The 26,079-nt window shown below is 38.4% G+C and overlaps 6 protein-coding genes across 8 annotated transcripts; 4 read left to right on the top strand and 2 right to left on the bottom strand.

Moving 5' to 3' along the window:
* Window positions 1–123: 123 nt before the first annotated feature.
* LOC133726548 (formate dehydrogenase, mitochondrial) lies at window positions 124–3,015 on the top strand. Its single transcript, XM_062154114.1, has 6 exons — window positions 124–373; window positions 490–661; window positions 859–1,399; window positions 1,782–1,906; window positions 2,388–2,500; window positions 2,602–3,015. The coding sequence occupies exons 1-6, from the start codon at window positions 281–283 to the stop codon at window positions 2,713–2,715; spliced, it is 1,158 nt and encodes a 385-aa protein (XP_062010098.1). The 5' UTR covers window positions 124–280; the 3' UTR covers window positions 2,716–3,015.
* A 162-nt stretch (window positions 3,016–3,177) lies between these two features.
* On the top strand, window positions 3,178–4,595 carry LOC133726550 (uncharacterized protein At4g28440-like). 2 transcript variants are annotated; one of them, XM_062154116.1, is made up of 3 exons: window positions 3,178–3,360; window positions 3,644–3,877; window positions 4,054–4,595. In XM_062154116.1, the coding sequence occupies exons 2-3, from the start codon at window positions 3,655–3,657 to the stop codon at window positions 4,242–4,244; spliced, it is 414 nt and encodes a 137-aa protein (XP_062010100.1). In that variant the 5' UTR covers window positions 3,178–3,360; window positions 3,644–3,654; the 3' UTR covers window positions 4,245–4,595. The 2 variants fall into 2 exon arrangements, with proteins under 2 accessions (XP_062010100.1, XP_062010101.1); XM_062154117.1 differs by having other exon boundaries at window positions 3,358–3,463.
* A 48-nt stretch (window positions 4,596–4,643) lies between these two features.
* LOC133726549 (photosystem I assembly factor PSA3, chloroplastic) lies at window positions 4,644–5,968 on the bottom strand. Its single transcript, XM_062154115.1, has 3 exons — window positions 5,521–5,968; window positions 5,261–5,425; window positions 4,644–5,115 (listed from the first exon to the last, which is right to left on the bottom strand). Exons 1-3 carry the CDS (start codon window positions 5,941–5,943, stop codon window positions 4,792–4,794), a joined length of 912 nt encoding a protein of 303 aa, XP_062010099.1. The 5' UTR covers window positions 5,944–5,968; the 3' UTR covers window positions 4,644–4,791.
* A 1,879-nt stretch (window positions 5,969–7,847) lies between these two features.
* LOC133706674 (uncharacterized) lies at window positions 7,848–12,433 on the top strand. The gene is made up of 21 exons (XM_062132224.1): window positions 7,848–7,993; window positions 8,098–8,110; window positions 8,202–8,326; window positions 8,511–8,548; window positions 8,677–8,699; window positions 8,981–9,087; window positions 9,186–9,237; window positions 9,314–9,398; window positions 9,599–9,689; window positions 9,873–9,908; window positions 10,013–10,080; window positions 10,196–10,258; window positions 10,406–10,461; window positions 10,541–10,614; window positions 10,762–10,854; window positions 10,945–11,046; window positions 11,140–11,220; window positions 11,307–11,398; window positions 11,499–11,514; window positions 11,697–11,807; window positions 11,895–12,433. Exons 3-21 carry the CDS (start codon window positions 8,204–8,206, stop codon window positions 12,000–12,002), a joined length of 1,419 nt encoding a protein of 472 aa, XP_061988208.1. The 5' UTR covers window positions 7,848–7,993; window positions 8,098–8,110; window positions 8,202–8,203; the 3' UTR covers window positions 12,003–12,433.
* A 1,559-nt stretch (window positions 12,434–13,992) lies between these two features.
* Window positions 13,993–18,109, top strand: LOC133726546 (serine/threonine-protein kinase STY13). Its single transcript, XM_062154111.1, has 6 exons — window positions 13,993–14,557; window positions 15,730–15,851; window positions 16,178–16,374; window positions 16,505–16,679; window positions 17,316–17,450; window positions 17,614–18,109. Exons 1-6 carry the CDS (start codon window positions 14,245–14,247, stop codon window positions 17,818–17,820), a joined length of 1,149 nt encoding a protein of 382 aa, XP_062010095.1. The 5' UTR covers window positions 13,993–14,244; the 3' UTR covers window positions 17,821–18,109.
* A 280-nt stretch (window positions 18,110–18,389) lies between these two features.
* On the bottom strand, window positions 18,390–21,724 carry LOC133706661 (peptidyl-prolyl cis-trans isomerase CYP38, chloroplastic). 2 transcript variants are annotated; one of them, XM_062132205.1, is made up of 7 exons: window positions 21,473–21,724; window positions 20,662–20,955; window positions 20,373–20,572; window positions 19,555–19,790; window positions 19,301–19,443; window positions 18,984–19,055; window positions 18,390–18,896 (listed from the first exon to the last, which is right to left on the bottom strand). In XM_062132205.1, exons 1-7 carry the CDS (start codon window positions 21,605–21,607, stop codon window positions 18,669–18,671), a joined length of 1,308 nt encoding a protein of 435 aa, XP_061988189.1. In that variant the 5' UTR covers window positions 21,608–21,724; the 3' UTR covers window positions 18,390–18,668. The 2 variants fall into 2 exon arrangements, with proteins under 2 accessions (XP_061988189.1, XP_061988198.1); XM_062132214.1 differs by having other exon boundaries at window positions 20,662–20,952; window positions 21,473–21,722.
* Between the last annotated feature and the right edge of the window lie 4,355 nt (window positions 21,725–26,079).

Genomic DNA, 26,079 nt, shown 5'->3' with positions numbered 1-26,079 from the left:
CATTTTGGCTTTCTACCTTCGTTCCCTAGTCATTTTGACTCAAGGTATGGCTCAAAAGCCATTTTGACACCCTTTTGATTTGGGGGTTGGAGATGGTGAAAAAAAAGCTCCTTAGTTATTTTGGCTTTTGACTCCATTGTTGGACAGACTGAGCTAAATTGTGGCCTATAAATAAAGCCGAGGACTTTGATTCATACACAACGCAGAACCTTCTTTAGTTCTTATCTCTGGTTTCACTTTCACACTGGTATATTCCTAAATCCCTGGTCTGTTACAAAAAATGGCGATGAAGGGTGCGATTGTCTCTGCTGCTAAGGCTCTTGCCTCACCACGCAGCTCTTCCGCTTCCACCTTTTTCTCCAGGCAGCTCCACGTAATTAGAGCTTTTTCAATTTTATTTTGTAATTTTTTTCTTACTTGTATATAGTTGGTGATTTATGAGATCGTTTTTGTTTTTGTGTTGTATATGGTTTTGCCACTATGACACAGGCAACTCCGGGGAGCAAGAAGATTGTTGGGGTGTTTTATAAGGCTAATGAGTATGCCAAACTCAACCCCAATTTTTTGGGTTGTGAGGAAAACGCTTTGGGCATAAGGGACTGGCTTGAATCACAGGGACACAAGTATGTTGTTACTGATGACAAGGAGGGACCAAATTGTGGTCAGTATCTGTAAATTCAGTACCTTTGTATAATGTGATCAGATTTCTAATTGCATTTAGACTCGTAGTTCTGTCTATGACCATGAATTTGTCTAATCCTGAAACTCAAGCTTGTTAATTTAACCGATTTAGTTGTCCCAAGATGAGGTTTTTAGTTGAATTTTTGGTGATTGGTTGCTGTAATGTTGTCAATACAGAGCTTGAGAAACACATTGAGGATATGCATGTTCTGATCACAACCCCTTTCCACCCTGCCTATGTCACGGCGGAGAGGATTAAAAAGGCCAAGAATTTGCAGCTTCTTTTGACTGCCGGAATTGGCTCCGATCACATTGACCTCAAGGCTGCTGCGGCGGCTGGACTGACGGTTGCTGAGGTCACCGGAAGTAATACTGTTTCGGTTGCGGAAGATGAGCTGATGAGGATCCTCATTCTTGTGAGGAACTTTATTCCGGGGTATCAGCAGGTTGTTACTGGGGAGTGGAAGGTTGCAGCCATTTCCCACAGGGCTTATGATTTGGAAGGAAAGACAGTTGGTACTGTTGGAGCTGGAAGAATTGGCAAGCTTTTGATGCAAAGGTTGAGGCCTTTCAACTGTAATATCCTCTATCATGACAGAATTAAGGCTGATGCCGAATTTGAAAAAGAGACGGGGGCTAAGTTTGAGGAGGATCTTGATAAGATGCTTCCGAAATGTGATGTTGTTGTTGTCAACACCCCGCTAACAGAAAAGACAAGGTACTAATGTCCAGGCTAATCTTAATTATGAGTTTTGAATATGATTGAGTGTACTGTGTATAGAGAGATTTTTAATCAGTTCTTTAGTAGGTTCTCTTTTATGTGCTATCTGCTGTTAAATGTAATATTTTATTTATCGTGGATAGATCAAGCTTATCTTGATGGTATAGTGTTGAGGTTTGTTCAAACTTTATGCATTATTAATATTGTGACTCAGAGGCATGTTGGATAAGATAAGGTTGCACTGTGATAATGAGTGCAAACTTGATAAAAGACTGATGTTTTGACCCAGAGGCATGTGTGACGATCCAAAATTATAATAATCTTGATCAGCATGTATTTGATTCAAACTTAATTAATACTATCTTTAATTTTGATGCAGGGGGATGTTTGATAAAGAGAGAATTTCCAAGCTCAAGAAGGGAGTCCTGATCGTGAACAATGCCCGTGGGGCAATCATGGACACGCAAGCAGTTGTCGATGCTTGCAACAGTGGACACATAGCAGGTATTACAGAATTGAATGAATTTCAAGAATGGAGAAACCTGCTGGTGATACAGAATTTAAAGTTCTTTTTAACATAGCATCTTTCTGGTGGATATATTGTCTTTTTTAACTAAAATTCTGTTATCTGAATAACTTGAGATGATGATATGGAAGAATTAATCTTCTAATGTATATGATGATTCTAAAGTTTTAAGAATTCTTCTTCTCTGTTCTCAGTATCAATTAATTATATTAAAAAAAAACAATTTGTCATGAGGTGCATAGCTTAGATATCCTTACTGTTAAGGGAAGAGAACTCTGTCAATTCTCTCTTTTTTGGATTTTAGCTAGTGGTTTCAGTTTTGTTCTAAAATGTTGTGATGAGTTGCATAAGAAGAATGCATGGGTATAATGTTACTGAATGGAAGATAAAAGTCTTTACAGAATGCCTTCTTTTTTTATCTTTGGCTCATGGTTTTATGTTGATTATGTAATTCTCCAGGATACAGTGGCGATGTTTGGAACCCCCAACCAGCTCCCCAAGACCATCCATGGCGTTACATGCCAAACCATGCCATGACCCCTCATACATCTGGCACCACAATTGATGGACAGGTACATAAAAATGATCCTTACAAAATGGTTTTCTCCTGTATATGCTTCTGATATCACTTCATCTGTTCCTACAACTCACACTGTAAATGAAATCTGTGCAGTTGCGTTATGCTGCTGGTACCAAGGACATGCTCGACAGGTACTTCAAAGGCAAAGACTTTCCTGCTCAAAACTACATTGTCAAGGAGGGCAAGCTAGCAAGCCAGTACCAGTGAGGAGAGTTCTTCAGAATAATGTTGCGAAAAGCTTTCTTGAGGAATAACAATTTTACTAATGTAATGATCTTGGCCTTTCTTGAGGAAAAATAATGTTACTAATGTAATTATCCTAGCCTCCTGAGGGTCTGTGCACCCAGTGTTTTCCTTTCTCTCTTTCTTTTTCTTCTTTTGATTAAGGCACCCGGTTTGATCCAAGCAGGCTGTACTGTCTGTATGTGAGTCTTATAACTTGTAAGTGTATGCTGCCTGGGAAACCTTCCCTGTCAATAATAAGAATGGTTACCTCTTTTGCATCAAGCCAAAGCGTTTTGAGATTGGATTATGCATTTTATGGAGTCTTTCAGTCGAACTTAGAGGTTCTCACTTGCAAAGAAGAGAATATACTTAATAGAAAAGGCAAATCCGGACCGGACGTCCACTTGTTTTGGGGAGGTGTAGGGATGAGATTTGTTCATAAAATGTGGAAGATCAACGGCCGTTCGTCCATTAAACTTTCGTTTCAAAAGGCGAGTTCGTCGGCCACCAAATTCTCATCACATTCCACCAGTGTTAGTGTAAAACAAACAAAGGCCACAACCAAAAATTAGCACCATTTCTCTCTGAATTTGCAATAACAATTTCTCATATCTCTCTCGGTAAAAGGTAAGTCCGAAGCTGTATCCTATCTAGTTTACCTTATTCTGTAAATTTTGGTTCCAAGAAGTATTCTGAGCTCTTTTTTGAAGGATCAGATAATAGAATATATGTACGTAAGAACAAGTTTCTGAAAAAGAAATGGTCTTGGCTTTGCTTGTTTAGCTTCTACTTTTTTTCTTTGATTTGTTCATCATCATTCGTCACCATCAACGTTCTAAATGAGACCATGCAAAGGGTGATCTGATATTGCATTTGTTTATGTATCTGTATTTTGTTGTGTATGTAACAGCTTTGTTAGAAATGGCGGATACAAAACCAGCAAAGAGGAAACCTGTGTTCAAAAAGGTTATTGAGCTTCAGCCGGACACCAAGGGACACACTCTGATTGTAAAAGTGGTTAGTTCGAAGATGGTGTTGCAGAAGGGCCGTCCTGATGGGATCCAAGTTCGTCAGATGAAGATTGCTGAATGCTTGGTTGGAGACGAAACCGGAACCATCATTTTCACCGCTAGAAATGAACAAGGTAGCTTTTTTTTTTTTTTTTTTTTTTTTTTGCATTGATCATGGATATATAAATTGCTAGAGAAATTGTTGATACTATTTGGTTTCTTAAATCCCAAGCAACTTTTTTAGGTTAGAATGCATAGATCTTTTGGATGAGTTTTGTTCTTACTATGTCATGAACTTTGTTATGGACAGTGGACTTGATGAAACCTGGTGCTACTCTGATTCTGAGGAATGCTAGAATTGACATGTTCAAGGGATCTATGAGGCTTGCTGTCGACAAATGGGGTCGAGTAGAAGTGACTGAACCAGCTAGCTTCACTGTCAGGGAAGATAACAACATGTCACTGGTCGAATATGAACTGGTTAGTGTTGTCGAAAAGTAGCAACGTTTAGATCAAGGTGCCTTCGCATACCTTGCAAGTTGCAATTCTTGGAAAAGATTTGAAAACATTAAAGATACAATTTTCTAGATTGGTAAAATGATGCCTAAGAACATGTATTGCTTAGCAGAAATGTTGAAGCTATTTTTAGGGGAATCTAATTTACAAGGAAGCTAGGCTGCTTATGCTGCTGGCTTGGTTGTTTTAACTCTGGCGTGCTGCTCAGCTAGTATGCCAGTACGTATTGTAAGAGGAACTTGCTTGGTTATTTGATTTGTATTAGAATTCCCATTGTAATGAGATAATCTAATGCTTACAGCTTATATGCAAGTGAGTTTCTGCTCTTTTCTTATTGCTTATTATCTAGCTTTGCATCACTTTGGTTCGAAAATACAAACAAAACAGGCAAATCCATAATCAAGAGCACTCTTTGTTTCGTTCCAACATGGATAATACAATTTCTGGAGACCAGTTTCGTTCTATTTTAGTGACATTCTGTAGCGAAAATGCTGCAGTTTCTCATTCTTGAATTCGCTTACAAGAACTACATTCAGTTGTTGTCTCTATTTTGTTGGAGGAACTCGAGGTCCTTCATTTGCATCTTAACAGCTTCTTTCGATAAGGGCTTTGGCTCCGGGGATCTGCCATCATCACCACCTTCAGCTACCTTCTGTGCCTTTTCCCTGATAATCCGCTGTATCTCGGACTTCTCAACAGATGGAAACACGGCCCTAAGCATCACATTTAGAAGATTTTCATCTTGTTCTTCTACCGGATCCCTCCCAAAGCAACATATGTAAATCGCTTCAAGCGCCTTATCAACCCGAGTCTCCATAGGAATGACTTGTGTATCAGCCTTTATCTTTGCCCTTCTCTACATACATTACACATCAATTTCAGTAACAACAACTAAACCTTTGAGCCCTATTAGCCAACATGATAACAAGCACCTCATCTCATGCAGCTATACTAAATTCAAATGCATTATTCATATACAAAGAAATTTTGAGGCAACTAACCTCTTTTGCCTCATTCATCAAGGCAATGAAATTCTGCTCTTCAAACTCAATATCATTCGAAACCCTCAGCCTCGCGGCGCCTTCTAAAATCTCTTCAGACTTAAGAAGACCAGCACCAACCGCAGCTACATAGCAGCACATTAGCACATACAGAGGATCCCCTGCCTGCGCAAAACACAATTCAAACTCAAAGTTTAGTCCAAATTTCACATTTTCATTTTCATACAATATAACAAAGCATACGAACTCTTCATCCTTACCCGGCCTCGTCGCTCTTGGAACTCATAGAAGGCTCTGGAATCAGTAATAGTACATTTCTTCCCTACCCTTCTCCGAAACTCAGCGAAATCGATAATCTCACCACCAACGCCTCCCTCATCGCTCAGAATGCGAGCTATTAATCCCACGACGGGGAGAGAACCAATGACCTTGCTGGCGAAGCTGGAGATGGAGTTGGGGTTGTCGACGTAGGCTTTGACGGAGAAGAACCCAGTTGAGTTTGGGAGTTTGGACCTGTTGGATTTACTAGTGTCGCCATAGATTTGGCCAATGTAAAGCAGAGAAGGTGAGGTGGGTTTGCCGGTGGTGTTGCAGAGATGGCTTTTGGTGACGAAGATTTGGGGAGTGGGATTGGGTTTGAGTTTGAGAGATGAAGAAGGGAGAGTGGATGCCACAACCTCCATGGTTGTGCTGCTAAAAGTGGAAGGTAATCTCGTTGATCATTGATTGGCCTATCGTTTATATACGTTATCTTATCCAGCTTGGGGATGGCCCAATGGAAATATGGGCCAATCCCTTCGTAAAGGCCCGTCCTTTTGCCCTTTGAGCCCGAAGGAGAATTCCTGCAAAGGCCCATCCTTTTGTATGACACAATACGTGAATGATACAGGTTAAAATTATACGACATGAACATGACACCTTAACGCTGTTTGGCTTCAGTTTTGTTGCATCTTGTCAACAGTCTCTTTTCTGCGCGGACGTACCAGCACCGTTCGGGTGCGGTCGTCGGGAGTATCCCTTGACCTGACTTCTTTTCAGCGATTGTGGACGAGGAGAGCACCAACCTCGTCGCGGGATTCTTTGTGCCTCGTGGTGAGGACTTTTGCTAAGCTTCTTCAAAATCACACAATCGATACTCGACGTCGTAGATCGAGCAGAGCCAAAATCACTGGGAAGTGGGGAGAACTTGTTAAAGCGTGACTTTAGATTGGCTGGTTTGCGAGGGCGTTACCATTACTTGGCTAGTTCCTTAACCGTTGTGGTCGCGGTACTACAGTCGGCTCCCGAGGAGACTAGGACCGAAGCACGTTGACAGAGGGTTTGGTGGCACTGACAGTCGGCTCCTGAGGATTCTGGGACTGGAGTGTGGTCACCGGTAAGAGAAGGAGAAGGGTTGCTCCGGAGAGGCTTGGATAATCGTAGAGATTAATTGATGAATTGTGTGTCTTTGTTACTTCGTTGTAGCCTCTATATATAGGCTACCAAGCCATAGTGGTTGGCCTTAAACAAATCATGATGGGTTAAGCACTAATGGAATTATGGTAGGTTTTCCAATTAAGCACTAATGGAATCATGATAGGTTTTCCAGTGTTGACCACCATGAAATGTAGTTGAATGCTTCCCCACGCATGTCATATTCCTTAATTGAATGGAGTATGAATATTCGCATGGGCATGTCTTTTCTTGCAACTTGCATAATATTTCATAATTCTGCAGGTAGGCTTTATTTAGCCTATAAATAATATATTTCGAACTTGTCGACACTGACATTGGCTCAATTTCTCCAAGACACGCCTTGTCAGGCCAAAATACTCATTTTTGGTTCAAACAAACGCAACATAACATGAACACGAGCAATGATATGATACTGATTGGCCATATTACTTGCATGAGCAAGAGCATAACATATGACAGACACGACGTAGACTAAACACATGTGAGCATGTTACGAATTGCACAAAATACAGGCTTAAACTGAGGATTGTTAATTCAATGGTTCGAGGTTGTGCCTCCTTGGCTCATGAGGGTTGCTTCTCACAACCTACCTCTAACCAATGTTATTGATAGGGATATGCGTGGGCCAATCCATTACTCGCTCCGTAAGTGAGGATGTTGCTACATCAAGTCACACCCGTACTCTGCATTCTTCTAAGTAAATAAATAAAAAGACCACTACTTATTAAAAATAAAAAAAAACTGAGTCGAAAATATCCAAACTAGACACAACAGAAGCACAATATGATATTGTTTGACCATATTACTCGCATGAGCATGAGCATAACATAACATAAACACGACATAAACTAAACATATACGAGCATGTCAAGAATTATATAAAATGTCGGCTTAAATTGAGTCGAGAAGATCCAAACCAAACACAATTTTTCTGATTACCCGAAAAATAAAAATGACGAAATTTGTATGACAGAAGAATCTTATGTGTAATTTCAAATACGTCAATCACCTATTCATCAATGAATTTTCTGCTAAATCGTAGCAAAATTTTCATAAATCAATGTAACAATTTAGGAGTTTTGAATCTAGAATTTGTTCGGATGTTCCTTTATGATAAAGATACGTCACGATCTCAAACTCTGAAAGTGCACGACACGATGATAGTACACAGCAAATAAAAACCCACATACCTCTCAATCTCTCCATCTCTCTCTCAATCTCTCCTGCTTCACTGGAACAACTGGTGTCAAAAGAGAAAGGAGCCCTAGAGGACCATTGGTAATAAATTTAATATATATATCAAATAAAAATTATTATTATTCCCTCTCATCAATTAACAACCTCCCTCTGCTTTTGGTGGCACAACTCTTCTGTCTTTCCAGTTTCTTGGAACCGGTGAGTTCTCTCTGCCAATCTTAATCACTGTCTTCCCATTAATACTATTGTCTCTGTTCATCTCTGACCTTATTCTCTGTTCACCCACCAGCAATGGGGGCTTACAGCAACGACGGCGTTTTGTTGTCTCCGATATACAGTTTGAGTTCCGGCCAAGACCTCCGTTCCTCCAAGCACGTCCACGACAATGTCCACGGCAACATTTACCTCGATCCGGTACTCTTTCTATTGACCCCATTTTGAAACTTTTGAACAAAGTTTATAGCTTTTGTTAATTAGGATATGGTTTTTTTATATACTATGGTTTTTGACTTAGTAGGTTAGGAAAAGATTGAAAATTTGGAATTTTTAATGTTTGACAATAGTCAATGTTAAGTATTTTTCTTTTTTGTGGGTGCAGCTTTCTTTGAAGTTTATTGATACTGAGGAGTTTCAGAGGTAAGTTGAGTTTTTGTATCAATAAAGATGGGTTCTTTCTGTTTTGGTTGAATGACATTATTTTGTTGGCGTTCTTGCTATTAGCTAATGGTTTCAATTTTCTGCTTTGTTTGTGTTGGATTTTGCAGGCTTCGAGACCTGAAACAACTCGGTGAGTTTGTGCCCTTTCCTCGGTCCATTATCATACATGTCTTGTTTCTAAGTCTTTCGGATGAATTGTTAATGCTGGAGTAGTTAATGTCTGCAAGATTTGTTCACCGGCATTCTTGTTGTTGTTCCAAGTATGCCCGATATGCATGCTTGTTATGTGCATATGGCTTCGGAATTTCTAGATTAGGATTGTAAAGTTGTATTTGAACTTCTACCAAATATAGTGTGTTGGCTAGCGTTGAACTTGCTATATGCTTACATTTATGTTTTGACTTGTCTCAGGAGTGACAAACTCAGTTTTTCCTGGGGCTGTGCATTCCAGGTTTGAGCATTCGCTTGGTGTCTATTGGCTTGCTGGTGAAGCTGTTCAGAGGCTCAAAAGTTATCAGGTGTGAAGCTGTAGTCTATGTTACTTGGGTACTGAGAAGTGAGAATTAGAAAATGCCAGAACTTTTTGATGGTCTTATATACGATTGCATGTTTACAGGGTCTCGAACTTGATATTGACCGCTTTGATCTCCAGACAGTAAAAATTGCAGGTGAATATATTTGTTTTTCAAATGTTGCCTCCTCGGTATTTAATCATCTGATAACTCTTGTTCAATAAAATTATAGGTCTATTGCATGATGTTGGCCATGGGCCTTTCAGTCACTTGTTTGAACGGGAGTTTCTTCCACGGGTTCAGAGTGGTTCCCATTGGTATGTTATACATTTTCATCCTTAAATATGGCAGAGTTTTCTGTATATAGGAAATGTCTGTTGTGCTGTTTCTCATCATAAAAGGACAGGAGGCAAAATAACCTGTCGTTGGAACGCGCTTTAGCATTTTATGTCTTTGTGATTTTTTGAAACAAATTTTTATATGTTTAATGTCATACATGTACTTTCTGTCGTTCTAGGTCTCATGAGGATATGTCAGTTAAGATGATTGACCACATTGTTAATCAGCATCATATTGATATTGACCCTGAGATGATTAAAAGAGTTAAGGTAAGTAATTGAATGCCCCGAGACTGAGGAATCATTAATGATTAAATATATTATTGGAGATTTTTTATGAGTTTAGAATCTGTTACACCAAATATGTTTTATTGATAGTCTGCTAATGAGTCTATAACAAGGAAACTTAGATTTACTTTTCCAGAATCAATGATTTTTGTTTTCCCTCTGCAGGAGATGATACTTGCTTCTGAAAATGCCAATGCAAAAGTAAGATGCGTTGAAATGAGCATTAGTGTAATTTTGTTCATTTGATGCAACTTTTTGTCATCATATCTGTAACATTTGTTTTTTTTATTTAATTGTTTATGTAGAGCTCCAGGGAGAAGCCTTTTCTGTATGAAATTGTGGCAAATGGCCGTAATGGTATTGATGTGGACAAGTAAGTAACTTTTGAAGGTTTCATCATTTGTATCGCTCATCTGAACTCTATTTTATGTCTATTTATGTGCCTTTCTTCACATAATCTAATGCTATGGATATATTAATGATCACAGGTTTGATTATATTGTCCGTGACAGCCGAGCTTGTGGGCTGGGATGTAATTTTGAGTTTCGAAGGTTGTATGAACTAAAGTTAAATTTATCTATTATCGGTTCATTGTAGCTAAAGTTAAATGTAATATTATTGAGTTGGTGTATTATCAACTGAATGAAAATAAATAAGGACAATCTTCTGTGGCTTCATATACTTTACTGCTCTTGCAGATTAATGGAAACAATGCGGGTTTTGGATGATGAGATCTGCTACCGTGCTAAAGACTGTTAGTATTTTGCCAAATCAATCACATTTCTATTTGATTTCTCTTTTTGTGCTTCTGATGGTTGCCTAATATTATATAGATCTCACCGTCCACAAATTATTTGTCACTCGGGCGGATTTGTATCGAACAGTTTATACACATCCAAAAGTAAAGGTATAAAACAGAGTTCTTCACTCATACCTTTCTCTTTAGCATCAGATACATACATCTCCCTTTTTTGTTTGTGCAGTCTTTTTCTTTCATTGTCCCAGTTTGATGTCGTTAGGATTTCAAAATTTTCTGACATTTTACCATTTGTAGGCCATAGAGCTTATGGTGGTGGATGCCCTGGTGAAAGCAAATGATTATCTACAAATATCATCTCACATTGAGGATCCAGCTGAATATTGGAAGGTTTCAAGAGTTGTATACTAAGTTTTATTTCACATATAGTTTAGTGCTTTCATTCATAGTGAGTTCTATCTTGGAATTGTTCAAATGCAGTTAGATGACTCAATAATCAGAACTATTGAGACAGCTCCGAATGAAGAGCTAAAGGAGGCTAGGGACTTAATCCTGCGCATTAGGAGGAGAAATCTCTATCAGGTAAGCTGATTAAGATTCTCTGTTGAATCCTTTCCTGTACACTGAGAAATCATAGGGTCTTAACTTACTGTGGTTTGACATTTTTTGTGGCAGTTCTGCAATGAGTATGCCGTACCCAAGGAGCAAATGGAACATTTCAAAAACGTCACTGCTCAAGATATTGTTTGTTCTCAGGTCCCAACTTAAGCTTGCTTGAATACGACTGGTCACTATTGTTTCATTGCTGTTTGATCCCTTATCTCCTCTTACTTTTGTAACAGACAAATGGAGGTGTTATATTGAAAGAGGAGGATGTTGCTGTTACCAACATCAGGATTGATTTGACTCGCGGAAGTCAAAATCCCCTTCAAAGGTAACCTGAGTATGTTCTTTTAACAGGCTATTTCTTCTGCATTTTTGGTGTTCATCATTTAATTCTTCTTCCCTCCTGTTTCTGCATGTATCTCTTCCAGCATCAACTTTTTCCAGGTACCCCACTTACCTTCTGAGTTTGATTTTTTTGTACTAAAGAATGTGTTTTACCTTTACTGAGTCAAGAATAACTACTACCGAGTGTTATGAAACTAATAGCTGTAGGATGCAAATAGGGGGTAATTTGAGTAAGTTTTATGTTTCTTTGCATCATCAAATCAAGTTTGATTTCTGTTCAGGACTATGAGAGTAAGGAGAAATTCCCAATCCGTGATGATCGCATCAGTCACTTGCTGCCTACATCATATCAAGATTTGATAGTGAGGGTCTATTCAAAAAAGCCTGAGCTGGTCCGTCAATTTATATGTTGCCGCAATTTGATCAATTTCTCTTCATTATTGTTTCTTTCCAGTAACAAATCTCAATATAATGTACAGGTTGGGCCAATCTCTGAGGCTTTCGAAAATTTCCAGGTAAAAACATATGGGGTCAAGGCACAAGTACATCCCACACCAGAGAAAAAGAAACGCCCTCGTGGTTTCTAACCATAAACGCATCGTCAGTAGGATGGTGTTTCTGTTCTTACAACTTATCAAGTCGGAATCATGACAAACATTTCTCGACGAGATTAGATATATATATATATATATATTTTGTATAGGTGATGACCAGTCCCCAACTTGGAATATGGGATTATACCCCAAAGGCGCAGGTGTTTTTTGGTTACAAGGCGCAATTTTGTAAACTTATTTATGTGCCACAATATAGTAGTGAAACTTATTTATATGCCACAATATAGTAGTGAAACGGCGTTTGGTCCCTGTTATTGGGGATTTGGATCCCTAGTTGGTGCTCTATTTCCTGGACAAACATGTTCATGTCGGCACGAAATGTAGTCCGAAAATAGTTGTAACTCACAGTGGCCGTCTGGTAAAGATGAATTTGGACCTGGAATCACGGGTCATTCAATCTCTAATCCCTATTTTGCCTCCTCGTGACTATATTACCAGTGACCTCTCCTTTTGATGCTGAATTTAGTCAAAAAGTGCAGGGCTTCACATGCATGGTGGTGTTATGTTCAACAAAAACAACCAGCTACTGATCCATTGGAAAGCTAACACTGAACGGTATTACAGTTACCGAAAGAAAGATATTTTGTTGTTTGTAAACATCCCAAAACTTCCTTGTTCATACTTCGAAAGTGCTTCATTTCGTTAAACCTCACCAAGTATTGCAGTTTATCAAGCGCATTGTCGATGTTCAGCTCAAGATATTGAACTATTGAAAGATGCTACTCGAACGCAGCTATTACGGATCAAATCCAACTGAGGACGAACTAAATCAAGCATTGTGAATTGTCTTGATGCCCATTGTATGTAGCTTTTCTAACTTTTGGGGTCAGTCACACAGATTGGTGCACAGCAAAGAAGCTAAAGCCTAGAGGGTACATGTTTTCTTTGTTAGATTGAAAGTACACACCCAAAAATGGAACCTTTCGTATATAAGCCACGTATGTTGCTCAATAATGAAACCGAACATACCCAAATTGGCATAGACAAGCCTTGACCACTCGACCCAGGTTCTCTTTTCTTCCACACCAACGATAGTTTCCACTTTTAATCATAAAAATATCTGCCAACCGTAACTGATTTACCAGTTGGGACTTGGGAGGTGATATTTTAATTTTGGAAATGGGGATTCCACACTCTTATTGTCCAAGTTTTTTGTATAAAATGGGAGAAGCAGATTAAGTAGTTGCAGTTTCTGAAAAAATGTCAGTGTGGCATTAAATCCACCATGTGACTTGTATGTTGAGAAAAAAAATTATATATATAATTATCATAGAAAAAAAATGTAGTCTATTATTCAGACGTACAAATTGTGAAATCATATCGATAGAAGCAGCAACACTTTTTGGCGAAGCCTTACCCTAACAAACTAAACTCATCTTCTATCAAAATATTCTGCTCTTTGGCCAAAATAATCGATTCTTGCTTTATAAATTTTTTTGAGAGAAATGATCTTTAAACATTTTTTTTAATGGGGGAGAGTGACTTGCTACATTGGTTATGTTATCGAGTTAGTACTACATCCACTCACTCAGTTAGTAATTACTTAGCATTCAGATTAGATTTACAAGAATATCCTAATAAAACCAAATGAATCTCCTGTTACAGGCACATAAATCCGAATGTCTCTCAAAACTGCTAGCCACAAACTAGTGGAAGTTTGGATTCGAACACCAAAATATGAGAGTTTCATGGTAGACCGCTCGACCAACCTTATTAATTCAGGATTTAATATTTAAACAATTTTGATCATATAGGTAGAAAATGAGAGAAATCCCTATTCCCTAAATCCGTTTCTATTTATGAATAATAAAAGAAAAAAATAAATAAAGAAAGCAAAGGCATGTTGACTGTGAAAATAATAATCATGAGAGAGAGAGAGAGAGAAAGAGAGGACTCGGAGGAGAGAGTGAGGTGGGTCAGAAACACACGTCGTCTTCGGGCAAAATCCATGTGCCCACATGGATGATAGCGAGAGAAAACAGAGCAGCAGTAGTAGTATTAGTACTTCTTCTACTAGTCCTGCTTCCTTTGTCTGGGTGACACCATTAATAGAGAGAGTCAGAGAGCACAAGCGCGACACGAGCACACAGAGACACCTCTCTGTCTAGTTTCCACACACACACATAAGCAAAACAACCCAAAACAGAAACCCTTTAAGCCTCCTTGCCTGCCCTGTTCTGGGTCTCTCTGTACTTGAATATTAATAGCCTGAAAAATGAAGGAGAAGAACGACGACGGCGGCGGCGGTGGGTATGTGAGGGCGGACCAGATAGATCTGAAGAGCTTGGACGAGCAGCTTCAGAAGCATCTGAGCAGGGCATGGACTATGGAGAAGAACAAGAACAGAGACCAGCAGGAGCAACAAGAACAAGAACTGGAAGCGGAAGCAGCAGCAGCTAGGGTGGTGGGTCCCACCAGGAGGCAAGAGTGGGAGATTGATCCTTCCAAGCTCATAGTCAAGGGTGCTATTGCCAGAGGCACCTTCGGCACCGTCCACCGTGGCATTTACGACGGCATAGACGTCGCCGGTAATTTTGACTATTTTCCACTCGTTTGCTCTGTTTCGTTGCACAAGGCTCTCATTATTTGGAGGGTAAAGCAGAAACTGTTGCTACCCATTTTCTAAAAAATTCTATCTTTCTTGCAAAAGATGGCTGGTCTTGGATAGTTAATGATTTACATGCATATATATCAGACTGGTTTCTAGAGGTGTAATTGTGATCAAGTTCTAAGCTTTCTAGATGACTGATGGAGTCTTAAGATTGAAATTTCTTGTTTTGTCTAATAACTTGTTTTCTCTAGTTGTGGAAGGAATTAGGAAGTTTATTGTTTTTTGGGTGGCAAATGACATAAAAGTCCTCCTGAAATGGGTCTTTTTAGTCTCTTTCTTGATTTGTTGACGCTGGCTAAGGGCTATTATTTGGTAATTATATAAGCTTCAAGGTTGGTTGGTGAAGGATTGGAGTACTTTTACTTACTGCTAGTTCCTCAAATTTTCTGTCCATTATCTCCATTGTTCCTGATGTGGGAAGTCAAGTTTTGAACACTTGAAAAGATTCTTTCTTCCTTTTTTTCTTCATATATCTGACTTTAATTTGTCTATAACTAAAAGGGAAAATGTTCTTTAATTTGTCTATAACTAAAAGAGAAAATGTTCTTTTTGAACTCTTCTTATGTGCTTTTGTTCTCATCAGAGTGGCTGGCTTGTGATAGACCCTTTGCCTCACCAGGTCCGTGATTCACGGATTGGGAGCAGTGGGCAGTGGGCAGTTTGCTGTATTAATTGCACTGTGAAAAAGAAAAAGAAAAAAAAAAAAAAACATTTGTACGTCTAGTTAGTGATAGATATGCACCTGGTATACACCACTCTCTGTGGAGACAAAAAGTTGGAGAATTTAACCAGTTCATATAGAAAATTTTGACTTACCCTAGTGTCTCTTACTTAACCGTCAAATCATTTTCACCTTTACAACTCAGGAAACTTTTGTTTCAAGTGATTCTACCCAAAAACACCAGTTAATAGTCCAGGTCTACTGGGAAAGCTATATTATAACTATGTTTGCATGAATGGTTGATTTTATATGGTAATTGTCACATCAGCTTCAGCGTTATGCACCATATTTTATTTATTGATTGTTGAAATGCTGCTGTTTTAGAAACTGAGCTGTTCTGTGTTGAAATGCTGTATTCCAAATCTCAGTTAAACTTCTAGATTGGGGAGAAGAGGGCCATAGAACTGACGCTGAAATAGCTTCTCTAAGAGCAGCATTTACTCAAGAAGTTGCTGTGTGGCATAAGCTTGACCATCCTAATGTAACCAAGGTAATGTTTTCCCTGTCTTCACTCTCGGACAGTGCAAGCTTTCATGCTACACTCAATTGAAAAAAACATAATTGAAACATTTTCATTAGTTATTGTTGTTCACACTTAGTTAGGCCTCTGTATCAATAAATTTTATTTTCCTGTTGGAGTTCTACATAAATATAAGATGGCTAATGGTGTGTTGAAACAAAATGAACTTTAAATGTGGATCTCAGTTCTCAAAATGGGGTCCAGCACCTACAAACTTGTGGGAATTGGATTCTTATTATACAAATTGGGATGCTTACGCTGACATTGCTAGTGTATTCATGCCCAATCATTTGCAGTTTATAGGGGCGACAATGGGAACATCAGAGCTGAACATACAAACAGATAATGGCCAGGTTGGCATGCCAAGTAATGTTTGTTGCGTTGTTGTCGAGTATTGTCCTGGTGGTGCACTGAAATCTTACCTCATAAAGAACCGCAGAAAGAAGCTGGCTTTCAAAGTAGTTGTCCAATTGGCACTAGATCTTGCACGAGGGTATATTCGCCACTCTATCTTTATATTTTCCATTTCAAAAAAAAAAAAAAAAAGAATCTTTCAGTTTTTGGCTGCTGCATATTAATTACTGTTATATATACTAATTCGGCCATTCTTTCTATTTCTGCAGTTTATGCTATCTCCATTCACAGAAGATTGTTCACAGAGATGTTAAAACAGAAAACATGCTTCTGGACAAGACACGTACTGTAAAAATAGCTGACTTTGGGGTTGCTCGTGTGGAGGCCTCAAATCCTCATGACATGACAGGGGAGACTGGAACCCTTGGTTACATGGCTCCAGAGGTATATACTTTAGATTAACATTAATTTGAAATCTTCCATGAACCTGATCACTATCTCATGCTTCTCATGTGCATACATGCTAAATTGTGTGGGGAGTATGCTCCACTTAAATTACGTCTCCTGGTTTATACTAGAAGGGTGTCTATCTTACTTATCTTACTGCATTGTCTTTGAACCACCATCTGTAATATATATATATATTAAAAAAAAAAAAATCTGATATAGGTGGACTGTTTCTCTCTGTAACTTTGATATTGTGCCCACATATGGACTGTATTTGACATTTTGCTTATGCTCTGGGCTTCCTAACAAATTAGTTGGTGATAAAAACTCCACCTGCTGATTGACTATTTAATTGATGAAAGTAGACTCTCAAAATATTCCAAATATCATGATTTTTGCAAATCCATAGTTATGGATAGCATGTGACTAAGCATTTGGCAATTTGCTTGCTGCAACTTTTCAGGTTCTTGGCTCTTCATTCCAAAAATCATAGTTGCTTGTTTCAGTGCTTGAACATTCATTTATTGATCAACAAGCTCATTTGCAGATAATAGGTCATATTAGAAAAAGAGTCCTTCCATTTCCTCAGTACTTCTGTTTCTGATTTGTGGTCAATGACTTGGGTTGGGACAGGTTCTCAACGGCAATCCATATAACAGGAAATGTGATGTGTACAGTTTTGGCATATGCTTGTGGGAAATATACTGCTGTGACATGCCGTATCCTGATCTTAGTTTCTCAGAGGTGACATCAGCTGTTGTCCGTCAGGTAGATATTTTATACTTGTTGAATTAACAGATGCATGGAAACTTTGACCACCTTACATTAAATGATTATCTACTCAATGCTGCTTATAGTAACATCATTTAAATCACTCATCATCATAAGTTTAAAGCTAAAAGAGATATCAAACTTCTATATGGAACTACAGAATCTGAGGCCTGAGATACCTCGTTGTTGCCCAAGTTCTCTTGCAAATGTTATGAAGCGATGTTGGGATGCTAACCCCGATAAGCGGCCCGAGATGGATGAGGTGGTGGCCATGTTGGAGGCTGTCGACACAACTAAAGGCGGAGGTATGCTCCCTCATGATCATCCTCAGGGTTGTCTCTGCTTCCGTAAGTATCGAGGACCTTGAAAGATCTTCTCCTTCATTTGATGCAAAAGAGGTTGTGGGGAATGGAATTATTCTGCATATTATTGAATTGGATAGATCTGAGTATTAAGAAGAGTGGAGTGAACACAAATTTGTGGAGGCTGTAGGCTTAGAGGAGCTCTGCACTATCTGTTACTTTGTTGGACTAGATTTGTAAAGCTTTTCTTTCTTTTTGTTATCTCCTATCTATGAAAATCCATGTAATTTCACAACCTGGTTACTTTGAGTAAATGGACCAAATATCAGAGCTTTCATACATGAATTAATATGATCATTAGGATGTTCTTCCGATAATGACCAAGAGGTTTACATGTCTGGCACTTACGCAACGCACCAATCCCAACCTGTGGAGTTTTATCTCATTTGAAGGATGACTTCCTCTTCTTAATAAGTCTAGTTATGTGGGCCTAATTAGATGGATAACACTAAAGATGAACTTAGAACCAGAGGCGGCAGAGGCTAACAGGTACATGATTCAGTCACTAAATTGCATTGGAAGTGACCGCACGTGAGATCACTTTCGGTAGGGCATTGTGAAGGAAAACAGAGAGGATGGGTGTAATCAATGAAAATTATTTCTGCTGATAAAATGTTTTAGGTAATGATACAATGCTGTTAAATATAGGCATAACCTGGACTTGAATTCGGTCGATGAATACATTCTCTAAATGATACAATTCTCTAGAAATGAAAGACTTAAAAATGGTTGCCGTGTATTAACTCACGCTTAAAATGGAAGACATGAACAGAAGGAGCCTCGAAGAAATTCGTTGAAAATGGCCTTATAAACACTTATAAGGGATATCACCAAAGTAGACAAAAGCTTTTGTCTAGCCAGCAATCTTGTAGCTTGGATTCGCTAGATTTTCCAGGCCAGAAACAACTTGGATAGACTCGATAACATCACCAACCTTGACATCTGCCAAAAAGTCCTCATTTTCTGTAATGTATCCGAACACTGCATACCGACCATCCAATATATTGGCGTTACTGGGAGTTAGTTCACTTTCCTTTAGTAACCAAAATATCTGGCTTGAAGCAGAATTGTTCTCAAATTCCTGTCAACAGAATCAATGGGAATCTCTCGGTTAGCCATCAAATTGATCCAAGAAAAAATACATTTGAAGAAGAGAAATGTTTCTCACATCTCGGGCCATTGCCATTGTTCCAAATGCGTTAAATGGAAGCTTTGTCTGAGCCTTGTATAGCCCCAGTTCCTGGCCAAACACATCAATGTCAAAGCCACTGTGAGATCATTTCCAGTTATACAGCTTAATACAGTCACAGACTCACAGACAATTAGGTGATGTCTTCTCTTTTTACTTTTAGGTCTTTTATATTAGGTTTAGGTCTTATTGTTTTCAGCCTTCATCCATCACATATGCAACTAATCAACAGAAACACACACACATCATATACATACAAAGGGAGAGAGGGAGTGACAAGGGAGGAGGAATCTTACTTCCAAAGTTGCTCCATAAAAGGGTGCTTTCTCTCCAACTACAGAGATTTCTAAAGGTATTGTCCTGGTCTTCTCAGTACTTGGATCAATGAAACCCTCTGCAGGTCCTTCAGGATCACCAGTTTGTACAACAAATCCGTCCGCTGCAATATAAACCATGAGAATCTATAAGTCTTGTTGAGTCTGATGAACCAGTAAATACTAAGAAAAGACACTCAAACTGATATCATATAAATTCTTGATGTGAAATTTACCTCTTTGGATTTCCATGCCATCATAAAAGTGTCTTTCCACCAAGTCCACAAAGTTTCCAGAAGTTACAGGAGCATTGTAACCGTCGAGGACAATACGAAAGACACAGTCAGTAAGGTTAGGATTATCCTTAACCTTGACCTTCATATCCACAGTTGCTCTCCCCTTCAATAGAGGCATGCTTTGGTATTCTTCGGGCACTTCATAAGGGAATCCATCCACCATGTCCTCTTCAACACTGCAGAAATCCAATTCCCCAGGAAGAGCTCAGCTGCAGTCAATGACAAGGGTATATATGAGACTACACATGTTATAACTACAATCTCATGCACTTCAACATCTTTTGAGCTAATCATCATCGGGGCTTGGGTGGTGCTTCCCCTAATAGTTAACAATACCAACTCCTAAGCCTGAGTATCACTAATCTTTTTATATCACTCATATTACTAATATTTACTCATAAGCAGTAAAGTCTTGTGGTAACACTACCAGACCTACAGACTAGTTTGTGACGTAAACTTTTTTGAACTCAAGACATCTGATATAAGAAATGGTAGGTGCTTAATATTTTGACAGTGAATGCACAATTTGGAAATTCTCTCTATGACATGTATGCAAGTGAGATAGTGAAATATGCTAACACCCCACAATCAATTACATAGTTGGAACCAGACATGCAGAAAGTTTGCAAGTTCTTTTGACATAGATTGAGCTTCTTTGGAGATCATTTATTTATCTTTCTTTAGCCTATTAGGTTCACCTAATGAAATAAGAAAGTAAACCTTCACCGTGCCAAAAGTAATGCTTCTACCATACTCACCCTCCGACATAGAGTAGTAGTTCTTTCTGTTTCTTAGCAATGCCATCTCTATTTTTATCCTCCACAATCTGTTGGAGCTCATCCATTCCTACTTCCAGCTTGCCAAGCAATTCAGCACCATGATCCTTCTTCGACTCAGCTAATCCAGATACAATTAAAGGCTTCCCCTGCTTCAGTGCTCGAGACGCCTGCCTCAAATTCTACATACAAAGTAAAGTCTCGGTTATCATCTAATTCCTTCAACAAAACCAAAAACAAACACAAAGAAAGATCTAGTTTGATGTATTACCCTCTCAGTTGAATCTAGTGCCTTGACTCCAGCTATCTTGAGACTCTCTGTGATATCTTCAAGCGGCTTTTGTACCTCCCTGATAGCCTTGTTATCAATAGGCAGAGCATATCTCAACAATGCCCCAGGGTCCTTTATTGGCGGTCCAGAGATCAGTACAGCCAGATCAGGCAGTACTGGGGTAGCTGCATAAGCATTGTTGGACAATTCCAATGCAGGAACTCCTGTTATTAGCCCCACCGTCAAAGCTATTGAAATGACACACTCCTTTACTGAAAAAGAACTCCCTTTCTGCTGAAACAAGTGAAAACGATTAATGTGTGTGTCTTAGCTACAAACAACTTCTGCACAATTTAGAACACACCCAATACGAGTAGAGATAACAGTTCATGAACTCATCCATTTTTCTAATGTTACTAATTGAACAATATGTTATGAACAGTCCATACATTCCACAAATTTCTTTCACTTCATTGAAAACAACTGCTGAATATACATCAAAATCAAGGGAAAGTTCAATGTAGGTCTTATCTACAAACAAATTTTGCACAAATTAGAACACACCCAAAACTACTAAACACTACAGTTCATGAACTCCATTTCTAATTTTGTGAGCCGAACATTACATTATATTATGTACAAGTCCGCACATTCTACAGGTTTCTTAAATTCCCAGAATTTGATTGAACAAAATGCAGAGCATACATCAAAATCAAAATCAAAATCAAGGGTATCCAAATCACATATACATTTCAAGATTGCCAATAAAAAGATTAAGAACTTGAAGAAGAGCAGAACCCAAAATTAGCACCTGTTTGTTGTTCTGGATCCGACACTGAAAAGAAGTTGGGGAAGAAAGGTTGCGGGAAACTGGGAAGCGAGTGCCAACACTAAAGGGTATGCTGGCTCCTAAGAATTTGGAGTGGCAGGAGATAATGGCTGCCATTGGAGTCCTTACGCTGCTGAAACAGAAGGGTCTGTTTTTGTGTATAGAAGGAGGATAAGGAAATGAGAAGTAGGATAGCACACAGATAAGGTGAAGAATAGTCAGTCAGTTGGGGTTGGTCACTTGTTAAAAAATAGTGGCAGCCTGGCACATGGGTCATCATCATCCTCAGTCCTCATGATCTGGATAAGATTTTAGACAATTGGTGCAACTCTTACTCGAGTTCTACCACTCTCTTTCTTGATATATATATATATATATATATATATATATATATTCTCATGTGCGGACGTCCGTACTAAAATTTCAGTACGGATTTTCAGTTTTCACCCACTTTCCGATCACATATTTTGATCTTAACCGTTCAGTTTTTAGATCCTAATGTATAGATCATCTCTACAAAATTTCAGTCAATTTGGTGATCGTTAAGGCATCCAAAACTGCAATTTACACGAATGAACCTAATCTGTCGAACCGGAACCATTCGTATACATTGTTGTAATTTGCAGTTTTGGATGTCTTAACGGTCACCAAATTGGTTGAAATTTTATAGAGATGGTCTATACATTAGGACCTAAAAACTAAATGGTTAAGATGTGAAAATGTGATAGGAAAGTGGGGGAAAATGGGAAATTGGTACCGTAGCCGGACTGATATATATATATATATATTTACATGAACCCTCATTTACTTTTTGGAATATACTTCTGTTAAAACCGGTTCGAATTTGTCAATCAGTTAATATTGTATCAAGATATGAACCGTAACTATTCATCAATCACTTAATGTTATTTCAAGATATGAACCGTATCAACCACTGCAAGTAGGCTAGTGGTTCTTGCCTAGTTGGGTGTGCTTTCCAACCTAAGTTCGAACCCCGAAGCTGTTAAAGTGGCCAGACACTGTACTAAATAGTCGGTGTTATTTAGCGTCAAAGTGGTCAGGCACTGTACTGCAATGCACAGTTGGAGCATTTCACATACACTTAAGAGGTTTATCTTGAGCCTAAGAAGCATTTGAGTTCCCCTTGACAAAGTCAAAAAAATATATATATATGAACCGTATCTATTCATCAATCATGATGATAAATGCGCGAATTTAATATGTTGTGATAATTTCACATTTTTTAACAACAAGCCATGATTTGCAAACATGGTGATCCACAATTAAGCACATTTCTGTATGCATCTTGGGATTTACCATACCTCAAAAGCATCTACAGAAGTAGGGGCTGGGAAATTGTTAGCTACATAATGTGCTATAGTTGGATAAATACATAGTGTGGAATGAAATGTCACTTATAGGGTAGATGTTTATCATTGTCTGTATGAGGCTGTGGTTATGTAGTAGATATTTTGAACACTAGGCTGCACATATCACAAAGGAAACCATGCAATTAATAATTGATTCATGGAAAATTAGAAGTTGAATACTCTCTTGGCTTGATGTCAAATAAACATTGGAATGAAATATGACGACATGATACAATTAACCCTAATCTCTAGTCACCCCAACATTAAACACCAGCAGCTGCCAGAGTATACTCATTGAACCACTTGAAGAACCCTCAAGAGTCAAGAGCTTCCCCAGACCGACCAACCAAGTGATTTATCTTTTAATATTTCCAATTCCATTCCAAAAACAGACTCCAAATATATAGAGGACAGATTACACAACATTCACCAAATACTTTTATCTGCTAGTACCAAAACTAATGAATTAAGAACAACAAGTTGCAAGGAAGCTAAAACTTGGCATAAAAATCCAATTGATTATGATATGATGACAACCATGTTGTTAAGGGAAGCAAAGACTTTACCAAAACTCTTGGCATATAAGTTGGATTAACTACAATTCCAAGGCAGGTATATCCTACCACATTTGTATAAATAAATGCATATGCCATGCTAAGCATCATATGTGTAAGCTTGCTATTAAGATTATACAGAATATTCCTTGGCATATAAGTTGGATTAACTACAATTCCAAGGCAGGTATATCCTACCACATTTGTATAAATAAATGCATATGCCATGCTAAGCATCATATGTGTAAGCTTGCTATTAAGATTATACAGAATATTCAGACTCAAAATCTGAAACAGATAACAATTCAAGGAACAAATACAGAATTTTAGATAGGAGAAGTTGAAGACTTTTATCTACTGAAACAAAATTTGAAACCAATAACAATACCTTTAATTGAATTGCAGTCCAGAGAGGATCTATAATCACAGAAAGTCTGCATCTTGCACGAGGCATTTTGTTGTATTTTCATTTAGGTCTGGGGTATGTGGCAAACATTGACTGGTAGAAAAATAGGGCTTACAAAAACATCAGGTCTGTTTTCGTAAATCCATGTGCTCCTAGGGTTGACAATCTCTATATATGCTCCAAAAACTGATATGATGCATCACCAGAAGATCATAAGCCTAAAGGGTCCAACTGATGTTTCAAAATGAAACTCAAGCAATAACTGAAACACTAATGACCTTAATGCTTGAACTTAAATTGAATCAACATGTTGACTGTAATACAAAGTCATCTGATAATGTAAGACGAGATTTTAGCCAATTTCAACAAAAAAATATCAAAAAAAAGAAGCGTTGTCATATCAAGAAGAATGATTTGAAGATTGGAATTGGTATTCAAATAGGCTTCTAAAAGGTAGAATTACTCGTAAATTGCTCTTTTGGATATATTAGGTTTTCACTAAAATCACAATTGAGACCCTAGATACAAATTGGAGTAATTTGGAAAACCCTTTTGGATATATTAGGTTTTCACCAAAATAAAAATTGGGACCCTAGATACAAATTGGAGTAATTTTTTTTTTTTTTTTTGATCGGGTTAGTTGTTAGTAACTCATACACCCATGCAGTGGTATCCCAGCGCCAGGACACCTGCACCGACATTGCGGCGAAAGCCTGGTAAAGCCAGACTAATCCACTGCACCGCAGACGCACGAACCCAAAGGGTCCCTCAAATCTGCTGGCCACGGGATGGAGCTGGGATTCGAACGCTAGACCTGGGGGTTCCAGACTAGGCCATTCGACCAACACACCACACCACGTGGTTAAATTGGAGTAATTTGGCAAGCATAGTATTCTTCTAGAATTTAGAATCTTATTATGATTTTAGTTAAGTTCGGTTTCCTTGTCGTAGTCTATAAGGAATTTTTATTTATGTTCTATATAAGCACATTATTCGATTGTAATTTTAAGTTATGAGATATTGAGTAATTTTTATTTCTTACGGCTGATATCGCTAGTAAATTCTAGCCAATTTTGCTAGTAGAGTCTATCTTACTTCATTTAATTTTAACGTTGACGAAATCATGTTTCTACCGTAACACGCTTTCGTAATCATCTAATATCAATGTAATTCATAACACAAAACGTGACATTATAAAGCTGCAGTAGTAATTCAAATCTAGAATCCCATTGATAATGACGAGTCAATAATACATAAAAGTTATACAAGAACTCAGAAAGCACTAATATATCAAGTTTGCTCATATTTATCTTGGCTTAATGTTTTGACTCAACTTTTTCTTTACTACAAACATTAGAAAGGTGATCTGATCATTATTAAACAACACAACATGATACAAATGATAAAAGTATTGAACATTGAACAATTTTGATGATCACTGACTGATGATACAACTGATAAACTAAATGAACATTGAACACTTCTGATGACATTGGCTGACATACTTGCCCCAGATGATATGTTCATCTTTTGGCCTCGGTTAAGAGTTTGAAGGCTCACTATGTTCCACAATTGGCAGGGCATATCGATACAAGGGGCACACGTGACTCCTCTCCAACCACTGAGAAATGCAATCAGCATGGAAATGGTGTTTGCAAGGCAAAGGAGTAATCAGTTGATCAACACTGCCTTCTGCAAATTCATCCTGACATACACTACATGGTGAGTTCTGTCTGATAGTAGCTTCTTCCAAACTATCAAGTCTCACTTTCTGCAAACTCTCAATTGCTGATCTAGTGGCAGGAATAATCTTGAGCGTAAGAGTTTCAAAGGATCCCAATAAGACTGTTTCAATGTCACGATGATAGTCGACATCACACAATTCATATCTTTCGAAGATCCAATTACTCGGGATCCCACCAAATCGAATAGTATGATAAAGATCGGGATTTGCCCTTGTAAGTCTGTCAAGGGTATCATAAAATCATTAAAACTGCCCCGTACGCTTAATTTCACCTCACCTATTAACACAATAATGCGCCGCTCAGGGCGGCACACTCGAACCACCTCAAATAGTTTGCTAAGGATAGTTGGCTTCTGCTCTTGTGGCACGCCCATTATCGAAAGGTGTCTGGCCATGGGTTCTATGAGGTGGTGATATGCATTAGAGAAAGGAATGGTAGTAACCTTTCAAGTGAATGACCATTCAGTCCTGATGTCACTTATACGATCATAGCAAAAGCTGCTCTTCTTGAGGAG

The sequence above is a fragment of the Rosa rugosa genome, chromosome 1 (genome assembly GCF_958449725.1).
Source record: "Rosa rugosa chromosome 1, drRosRugo1.1, whole genome shotgun sequence".
Taxonomy (NCBI): domain Eukaryota; kingdom Viridiplantae; phylum Streptophyta; class Magnoliopsida; order Rosales; family Rosaceae; genus Rosa; species Rosa rugosa.
Note: the sequence above shows the minus strand (reverse complement) of the source record. Positions and strands in the feature narration are given on the sequence as shown.

What these genes read in the sequence shown, in the direction of transcription:
- LOC133706674 (XM_062132224.1), top strand. Translation starts at nt 8,204, where the DNA reads ATGGGGGCTTACAGCAACGACGGCGTTTTGTTGTCTCCGATATACAGT. An exon ending in CTGCTACCGTGCTAAAGACT is followed by an intron (nt 10,462 to 10,540) that starts GTTAGTATTTTG and finishes AATATTATATAG; the next exon opens with ATCTCACCGTCCACAAATTA. An exon ending in ATACACATCCAAAAGTAAAG is followed by an intron (nt 10,615 to 10,761) that starts GTATAAAACAGA and finishes TACCATTTGTAG; the next exon opens with GCCATAGAGCTTATGGTGGT.
- LOC133726550 (XM_062154116.1), top strand. Translation starts at nt 3,655, where the DNA reads ATGGCGGATACAAAACCAGCAAAGAGGAAACCTGTGTTCAAAAAGGTT. An exon ending in CACCGCTAGAAATGAACAAG is followed by an intron (nt 3,878 to 4,053) that starts GTAGCTTTTTTT and finishes TGTTATGGACAG; the next exon opens with TGGACTTGATGAAACCTGGT.
- LOC133726549 (XM_062154115.1), bottom strand. Translation starts at nt 5,943, where the DNA reads ATGGAGGTTGTGGCATCCACTCTCCCTTCTTCATCTCTCAAACTCAAA. An exon ending in TCCAAGAGCGACGAGGCCGG is followed by an intron (nt 5,426 to 5,520) that starts GTAAGGATGAAG and finishes TGTTTTGCGCAG; the next exon opens with GCAGGGGATCCTCTGTATGT. An exon ending in TGATGAATGAGGCAAAAGAG is followed by an intron (nt 5,116 to 5,260) that starts GTTAGTTGCCTC and finishes TAATGTATGTAG; the next exon opens with AGAAGGGCAAAGATAAAGGC.
- LOC133706661 (XM_062132205.1), bottom strand. Translation starts at nt 21,607, where the DNA reads ATGGCAGCCATTATCTCCTGCCACTCCAAATTCTTAGGAGCCAGCATA. An exon ending in CACTAGATTCAACTGAGAGG is followed by an intron (nt 20,573 to 20,661) that starts GTAATACATCAA and finishes CTTTGTATGTAG; the next exon opens with AATTTGAGGCAGGCGTCTCG. An exon ending in CTACTACTCTATGTCGGAGG is followed by an intron (nt 19,791 to 20,372) that starts GTGAGTATGGTA and finishes GGATTTCTGCAG; the next exon opens with TGTTGAAGAGGACATGGTGG.
- LOC133726546 (XM_062154111.1), top strand. Translation starts at nt 14,245, where the DNA reads ATGAAGGAGAAGAACGACGACGGCGGCGGCGGTGGGTATGTGAGGGCG. An exon ending in ACCATCCTAATGTAACCAAG is followed by an intron (nt 15,852 to 16,177) that starts GTAATGTTTTCC and finishes AATCATTTGCAG; the next exon opens with TTTATAGGGGCGACAATGGG. An exon ending in CATCAGCTGTTGTCCGTCAG is followed by an intron (nt 17,451 to 17,613) that starts GTAGATATTTTA and finishes ATGGAACTACAG; the next exon opens with AATCTGAGGCCTGAGATACC.
- LOC133726548 (XM_062154114.1), top strand. Translation starts at nt 281, where the DNA reads ATGGCGATGAAGGGTGCGATTGTCTCTGCTGCTAAGGCTCTTGCCTCA. An exon ending in CAACAGTGGACACATAGCAG is followed by an intron (nt 1,907 to 2,387) that starts GTATTACAGAAT and finishes GTAATTCTCCAG; the next exon opens with GATACAGTGGCGATGTTTGG. An exon ending in GCACCACAATTGATGGACAG is followed by an intron (nt 2,501 to 2,601) that starts GTACATAAAAAT and finishes AAATCTGTGCAG; the next exon opens with TTGCGTTATGCTGCTGGTAC.